General features: G+C 28.3%; 1 protein-coding gene across 1 annotated transcript in view; it reads left to right on the forward strand.

Moving 5' to 3' along the window:
- The window catches only part of Hyccin (PI4KA lipid kinase complex subunit hyccin), a 34,146-nt gene extending 25,648 nt beyond the window's left edge, over positions 1–8,498 (forward strand). The window contains exons 8-9 of the mRNA XM_024363465.2: positions 5,364–5,706; positions 6,567–8,498. Coding sequence (XP_024219233.1) covers positions 5,364–5,701 — 338 coding nt within the window. The 3' untranslated portion in view covers positions 5,702–5,706; positions 6,567–8,498. The remainder of the gene's footprint in view (positions 1–5,363; positions 5,707–6,566) is intronic.
- The last annotated feature ends 599 nt before the right edge of the window (positions 8,499–9,097 follow it).

The following is a 9,097-nucleotide window of genomic DNA, read 5'->3' on the forward strand; positions in this document are numbered from 1 at the left end:
TTACTTGTCCCTATATTACATGAGTGATGTAATCCTTAAAATTAATACTTCAAATATTATTGCAATAAATTATATTTTTTCATTTAATTTAATTTCACTATGTATGGTATTTTGTTGTCTATTGTTTACGTTGTAATGTTTATTTTTTCAGGACAATTGACTGACAATCCAATGGGTATAAGTTTGGCTATTTCACCTCAGACAACATCGACAGTTGTTTCGAAATCAATGATTACCAACGCTTCTTTTAGGACTAAAAAACTCCCAGGTATGGTGAGAGTTTTGACAATTTTTATTGTGTTTATATATTAAATGTTTATAAAGCCAATATTTTTATAACAATTTTTCATTATATTTATGTATCCCTGATAATATAAACTATGCAGAAAAAAAAAATTGATTCTGCTATCATATTTATTTTTGTGGCAATAATTTTATAAAAAGTATTTATAATGTATAAAAGTAGGTTTAATTGTTTATTTTTTTTGAATATAAATTATTTTGTCTTTTAAAAAAATTGAAATTTTGATAAATGTCTAGATTTTTTTTTAGTATAAAACAAATTTGTCCGAATGTTTTTGGAAAATTAATTTTTTTTTTTGTTATACATAAGGCTATCCAATGATACATATTTATTATGGTAAATATAATTTTTATCAGTTCTCGTTTCTTCAATGAATTCAATTTTCTAAGATTGTTGAATCATTTTTTTTTTTTTTTAAATCCTTGATAAAATTCTATCTATCCTTTATTGATTCATTTAAAACTGTATTTAATTTTAAAATTATAATTTTATACCTAATCCTATGCCTTTCCTCTAAATATCTCATTATTTAAAAAAAATAAATAATTTTACGTTAACTATCCATTGGTAAAATATAGGTATTCCTCAGTTTATGATTTTTTTTTTTTTAAATTGTATTTAGGGATATTGTTGAAGACCTGATAACATCTTCATGATCGTAATTAAAATGTTTTTAAAAAATATATTTATTTATATTTTTCTTAGATATTTTAAATAGAGATAAAAATCGGGAGATGTCTACGCCATGTGAATGCTTTAGCCATGATAGGACTTTTTGATTGGAGATGATGTCAGTCATTCTTCAACATTAAAATTTCTTTAGATCCATTATTTTCCTTATTCGATTATTTATTTTCATATTTAGATGGAAATTGTTTCCAATGGCAATGATAAGGAAAAAAATAAATAATTACACAGTTAAACTTTTATTTATGATGTTCTAAGTAGGACATAAATGATATATCGAGATTTCTATTTGAAATATTTTCTACAGTTGGTCTATCCAATCTGCAAGATCTGTGAATTGATTTCTGTTGTAAAAAAACAACATTGGGGTTATAAAAGTATGCAAAACAAACTCAAAATTAGTAGGTTATATTGCATTCTCCACTTAGTGCAACAGATTCTTTGATCCTTTAGCTATCAAGTGGATAAATTGAATACATACATTAATTGAAGTGACAATACATTCGTAGGGTCCTTTCAAAACTTATTGTCCGAACAAAATCCTCTGATGTAATATGAGGTATGTCCGGAAAGTATGAGTATTCAATTTTTTCTATTTAAAAAAAATACTGGATATTGTAGGTATATATATTACTTATTTTTCCACGTATTATCATTCCCATCATTTACATATTTTAAGTTGTGGCAGAAGCTTTTGATGCCCTCCTCAAAGAGGTGTCCTGCCATCTCCTTTGTTCACTTCAAGACCTCTTGTTTCACTTCCCTATCGGTTTGAATTTTTTTCCTGTCCTTGTAAGTCTTCAGGAAAAGTGAAAAGATAAAAATTTGAAGGTAAAGTCAGGGGAGTAAGCAGAGCGATTCAATATATCCTAACCAAATATATTGAAATGCTCTTTAGTGGTGTTGGCCGTGTACAGGTTTTGTGCAATAAACACACTACCTTCGTCAACATTCCTCACTGTTGAATTGCTCTCTTGAGCTTTTGTAGGGTCTCACAGTAATCCTCTCTCCAGATGAAGAAACAAAGGTTTTTTTTTGTTTTTTTTTAAATTGAAGTATTTTCCACAGTTTGTATAGTTTTTGTTTTTGTTTACAACCTATTAAACTGTGATCATGAAGGCAGCCAACCAGCGATCTTCATATTCATCATCTAATCAGTAAACTCTCAGAATTTATTTCTATAAGCTCTGGAATTGATGCTATTACAAGAGCTGTTGATTAAACTAACTTTGTAGCTTCATCTTGTCATAAGTTGTACAATATAGGAGTTATATTGTCAAAAGAAACTAAAAATTGTGGCACTCTCTTATCTGTTGGATGTTATGCACTAGGCTTTTGGCATTGGCATTTGGCTATCAAGTAGTTTAATTGAATTTCGGTTATAGACTTTACATTTGGAGTCCCCGTGCCTAAAAGTATCACCCAATCATAATCAACTTAGGGAATTAATATTAAAATAAAAATAAATCTAGAACTTATAGAAAATGTGAAAGAGTTGAGCAGTGCACACCAAATTGTGATTAAATATTATTGTGCAATATTAGGGGTATTCATGATGTTTTGTTAAATGTAAAACATTTTATCATATGTTATGAATATAGGATCGTGAGCACCATAATTAAAAGCCCTTGTTATATGTTAAATGAAGAGGAGCTCCTAGCAGATGTTCTGGGTAACTTTTTTTTGTTTCTTGTAATCTTTACGAGAATCCGACTGTTTCTTTACAACACTTCACTTGTTCCTTGGATCCTCTCCTATTTTTTTTTATCCATTACCTTATTACAGTTTAAAAATGTCCAAAACAAAAACAACACGAACTGCGAGTAACTAACCTATCTAAACCTCAGACAGAAGTGAAGTTCAATTGGTCTGTTGGTCATGACGTCATTCTCCATTTAGTAAACCTATTAACAGACTCTAAACCATGTTAAATGTTATATCGTTTTTAGTTGGTAAAAGAAGAAAATATTTCTTCATTTAACACACTTTATCATGTTTAACTAAAGGTGATTAATAGCCCTATTATTTGGTGGCAGAAACATAAACTTTTTTATACAAACACTCCACTTTGCGTTCAAGATCACCTCTAAGCTGAGGAATACCTTTCATATTTTTTAAATTACTATCCTTAATATTCATTTTATTATTCCTTCATCCTTATCCTGCTTTATAGATGACATTAGAGCACGAAGAAGATTTACATTTTGACTAGCAAGGAATTTCGTTTTGAAGGTTGCCTTTGAACTGTATGTATGTACATTAAAGTTTATTTTTAACAGTATAATATTAATTTGACAGATCTAATAGATATGTCTTGAGTTATGCTAAACGAAAACCACATCATATAGTAGGCTATGAGAGCATGTTTTTCTTGAACTTGTGTTGTTTATGTTTCCTTCTCCATTGCGAATTTAATCTTGCCATTCCAGCTACTTACTTTACAAAAATAGGCTTTGGTTTATGTTTAGCCTATTTTGATAAACCATGGTTGACATTGGGGTTTTCAGTTAAATTGGTATAATCATTACTGCTGTTGAAAGCCTGAAATGACGGGAAGTCCGGAACATGTGTATGTAATATATTCGTTACGAGTGATACTCTCCAGGATTAATAAAAATGGACACTCATAAGGTTGTGATTTGTGATTGGCATAATGGAAGCACTCCCCATGTCTTCACTGCCAAACGCAGCGATTTGATAGTGGTTAAGTATATTATTTCCTTCGGCAAAGGAGAAAGCCCTATTAATCGAGTGTCCATTGCTGATAATTATTTTGAATTAAGGTGTCTATTAACAGAAGTCCTCCATGATTTGGATTTTTTGGGGAGAGCTGTCTTAAAGGTGAGTGCAACCAATTTAAGAAATAATTGTAGGTCAATCTAGCCTTATCTTTTACCATCTGATATGATAAAGTATGTTTAACCATTAAGTTCTGTTGATCTGAGACTAACAGTGGTTTTATGGCTGATTCTGTTGACTATCTTATTCGCTCACTGAAATCCGATCTTTGAACTAGACATGCATATTCCTAGTTTTATCCAATTCAACATGGCTCGGTATAAGTAAAGTTTTTCGAAGACTGCTCTACCCGTTGTTTGTAAACTTTTTGATGGTTAGAAAAGCCCAGCTCTAATCATGGGATAATGAAGGCAGGACGGGAAGGTAAGATTCCCTTCTAATTAGTTTTAGTGTTATCTTGAGAGATTGTAACATGGATAGTGGAGGCAGGAAAAAAAATCTCTTGGAACTATTTGTTATTAAAAAAAAAATTACTTTATACTTCATCAAAAAAGTTGACTAATTAATTAATGCATTTTAATATAAGCATTAAGAACTTGCTAAAAATACCTTTTTTATTCATTTAAGCCTATCGGACTTGATGTCTGTGAGAAATATATTTTTTTAAAATATGGGTGTCTGTTTTTGTTGTCCTTGAATGTGAATGCGTGCAGTTGCTATTTATTTAAATGATGTTGATTTAACCAAAACTAGTTCTTTTTTTTTTCAAATTACTTACTTTTTTTATAGTAGTTTGGTAATGATTAAATTAATATGCTTGGAATTTATCAAATTCATTCTATGTTTGCTATTTCAACTCGAGAAAAATCCTTTGACCCGTGACTGTATGATATAACTTGTCTGTCAATTATTCCTGAGTTTATTTTACATGCTTTAGTTATTTGTATTTTTATAGAAAAAATTTTGTGGGACATTAGTCGAAGACTGTTCGTAGTTTAAGAGTAGCTGATTGTAGATTCTTTATTTGATTTTAATGGATTACTTATACTTTTGTCTTGCTTTTCTTTTCTTTTTTTCTCTTTGTAATGTATAATGGTATTGTAGGGATAATTTACGGTCAGATCCTGTCTCAACAAGATAACAAGAATTATTAATCCTCATATCCTGCATCACATACTTCTAATCCAAGCATAATTTCCTTTATCCATTACTTGAATAAGTTTTATTTCCAGCTGTCTAATATCTTAAGCCTCTTTGTATTCAAGTTTAGTACAATATGAATTAGTAAGTTTTTGATTCTGCTAATGAGATCTGCACGTTTCATAATATTGGAGGTTAACTGTTCCTCCATTAAGTTTGTAATACATCTTAATGGAAGAACTATAAAATTTGTCCTCCTTTCTTAATCGGAATCTAATCATTTATATTATATTGAAAATTTATTTATATTTTGTTAGCTTATTTCTTTTCCTCATGAATTTTCAGCTTATTAACTTTGAATATTGTCGTACCACAATTATTATTTTATTTATGCATATATATAATGTCCCTATTTTATGTAAATATATAAAATCAATTCATATCTAAATTAAAAAAAATTATTTTTAATAATTCTGAATGTTGTCTCTTTTAGATGATATTCCTATCCAAATCAGCCGAGGACCTGATGGTGAAAATGCACTTGGTTCTATTTCTGAAGAAAAAGAAGAAACTGGTAATGGGGTCGTTAAAGAAGGAAATATTACTGGAAAAGATGTCGGGGGTGAAGCACCACCACGTAGATCTTTACCAAAGATGGCAGTTTCTTTTGGTAAGAAAACCCGTGAGAGACTTAAGACAACAAAGTCACGCCTTGTGAATGGAGGTGAAGACCAACAACAGCAACCTGGTGAAGAACTTATTACTGATGCTGTCGGAACAACCGATGAAATCATAGAACAAGTCAGAACCATGCAAGTTAGCTCCGTTTAGCTGTGGTACGTTTTGAATTTTTCTCTTATTATTCTAATATGCAAACACTTTTATGTTTTCTTCCAAAATATATTTAAATAATCATAAATACATTCTCTTATTTTTTAAATTTAAACTGATCTAGTAGGGTCCTATTTATAATATTTGGTATAAATAATGTTCTTTTGGTACCATAAAAAGTTTCTTGATTTTTGTGATTCAAAACTGGGATTACATGACGATTTGTGAAAATTCTGTACGTGATGGATTAATTTTTTATGAGTTCAGTTTCAGCTTACCAGAAACCATAAAGAACAGCCAAAATTATCAAATAAAATTTCTAAAAGGCTCTTTTATTATAATGAGAGGTCAGTGTTTTTGTCTATTCGGTGTATATATCATGAAAAACATGGACAATTTTTTTTTTTTAAATTTCTCATTAAAAGTTGACAAAATGTTTTTGTTTGAAAGAAGATAGTTGACCGTATGTAATAGATTGTGGGAAGATAGTTCAGGTGGCAGTCAACAAAGATAAAAAATAGTAGAAAAAAAAAAAAAAATTTATGGTAACCAACTTTTCATCCATCTTTGCAGGGCTTCATCTGGGATAAATGAAAACAAGATAAAAAAATTTTTAAGAAAAGACACCTGTATTGACCGCCACCGAGAATATTTTTCATCTTACAATGTTTGTATCTTGTTTTCATTTAGACCTGATGAATTCCTGCAAAGTGGTGTGAAATAGTTTGTTTTTTTTTTACTATTTTGTACTTTTTGACCGCTACCCAAACTATTTCCCAACAAAATGTTTCTGTTTTTACTTAAACAAATTAAGACAAATTTTGTTAAATTTGTGCAAATTTGATTTATACTGTTTCGTTTTCAGGTAAGCGAATACTCTGATGATGCTTCAAGAATAATTCAAAGTCCTAATATAAGGTTTGTTTATCTGTAGTGAGTGTTTAAAACAAAAAATTTATCCTAGAAAATTCTCCCGATTTCCGGTCTGTGTGGTCATATTTGTGTTCTTTGATATTATCATCAGGTAAACATCAGTCTCTTGTTACTCACTTCTCTTGATTCCATCAATTAGTATTTCATTCGATTATAAATGTTTACTCTTAGATTTATATCAAGGGCCTAATTTCAAAAAAAGAGAAAAATTTATTTAAAAAATATAAAAAAAAAAAAAAAAGTGGGATATATTAACAATGCATCAAAGTTTAAATATAGGATATTATACGATCAAATATTGTACTAACCTTCATTACATAAAGGATGTGCAAAGTTATCTTAAAATAAGCATTTACCTATGTAATATGTTTTTGTTTATATTTTATATTTTGAAGTATTGAATTTTTAGCATATGTAATGTATGTTACATCTGACTAGTATTGAGTTGTTTCTTTCAAAGATATTCATAAAAATAAATAAATAAATGTATAAATTTCAAGCAGGAAAAATATTAATTAATTGGCAACTATTCTTGCAAGAATGTTAATGTTTAGTTTTTGTTAATTGTTAAATTTACTTGATGTTTTCAAAGTTGAACTTTTAATTTATACTTAAAAAAATATATCGAATACGCAAAACATTTACATTTTAAATGTTTTATTTGAAAGGCATTTCCACTGTTATTAAGTATTATAATTAAGATGAATCATGACAAAATCTATAATTAATGTTATTAAGTGTCCATTTGGAATTGTATAAAATTGTTATTTATTCTGAGAGGTCTATTTATGCTGTGTGTGTTGATATATTTGTTTATACTCTGGCAGGAAGCTTTTCTTCCTTATCATCTTACATCCAATAGAAATTTATCTAATCTTCAATTAATCTCATCGTTTGAATTTAGTCGATCTGAACGTTTTGCACTACTGTTGTCATTAGTGTAACAAAAGTTAAAAAAAAAAAAGAATTCCAATTGCACCGTTTCTGCCTTTGTATATACAAACAAAAATATATATAGATAATGTGAATATTAAATAGAGAAATGTACTTATTAGTGTGAAACTGTTTTTGTGATATGTAACGACTTGTATATAACCAGTGGCATATATATTTGTGTGCCTTTTTATTTTTGTTTTTATTGAATTTTTAAATTGTTAAAATTCTTTAAGTTTGTTAATTTTCATGAAAATATTCCTCTCATGTTACACTTTTAAACTGAGTTAATGAATTCGAACATGCCATCTTGATTTACATGGTATATGCCATCTTGATCTACATGGCACATGCCATCTTGATCTACATGCTACGTGCCATCTAGATGGAACATGATCTAAATGGAATATGCCATCTAGATCAACATGGATTTGTACATGCCATTCTATATGCACTTGATCTTAATGATTTCTTTAAGAAAGAGTGTAATGTGATGTGAAGTTAATCTGAGCTTATCTTGAAATTATAAATCTGTTTCTTGGTAATTTTTTTGAAAGCAGCATTTGTTTTATTTTCATGATAATTTTTTTTTTTTTTTTTGTAAACGTTTTCCTTCTATTTATTATTTAGCCTAAATGAACTGGAGAAAAATCCCTTCATAATAGATGATTTTTTAATGAGAATAAATCGTATTAAAAAAATATTATTTGCATTTAATTTGATATATTCATTCCAAATTGCTGTAATAATTTTATTTTAAGTTTGTAGAAGATATAAAAAACTATTTTGTTCCAAGTCTTATTAGAATACTTAAGGCATTTTTATGAAAGCTTGAGGGTAACCATTATATACATTTTGTTAATTTGTGATTTGATAAATTAGTTCAAATAACAATATGCCACTGGATATTTAATAAAACTATAAAATTATAGTTTGTCTATGCTTCCATGATTACTATCCAGTCGGTTAATTTATTATCAATAAAATAAAATTAGTAGATTTCAAAATATATCTTTACTCGAAGTCATTGCATTAGATATGATATTTTTTCTAACATAGTTATGTCAAAATTTAATTAGGCTGATACCGAACTAAAAGTTAACTTTTTTTTTTTTTTTTTGAAGTGGCTAGGTTTTCATAAAAATTTTCATGAGAATGCAAAATTAATTTTTTTCTTTAACCTCAGGTCTACAATAATATATTAGACTGAAATCACTCATGACATATTATAGTATTTAATAAATTTTATTAAAAGTATTAGCCATAAAGTTTTCAAAATAATGGTAATTAGTAGAATTTTATATCTGTGTGTTCTAGTTTGAGGCTAAAATAATTCCATTGTTCCATCTTGCCAATTCGTTTACTAAATCAAGTTCCGTTCTAGTTAAACTATTTTTTTGACAAGTTCAACTTTTTGCCATTACTTGTTAAATTGAATTGTAAAATTGATTCATTTTACCTGACAAATTAACCTTTCTGTCTATTTTGTCCTTTTTTTTTTTTTACAAATAAAACCTTATATTTAATTTA

This window comes from Halyomorpha halys, unplaced genomic scaffold (genome assembly GCF_000696795.3).
Source record: "Halyomorpha halys isolate HHAL.00 unplaced genomic scaffold, Hhal_1.1 Scaffold504.1, whole genome shotgun sequence".
Lineage (NCBI taxonomy): Eukaryota > Metazoa > Arthropoda > Insecta > Hemiptera > Pentatomidae > Halyomorpha > Halyomorpha halys.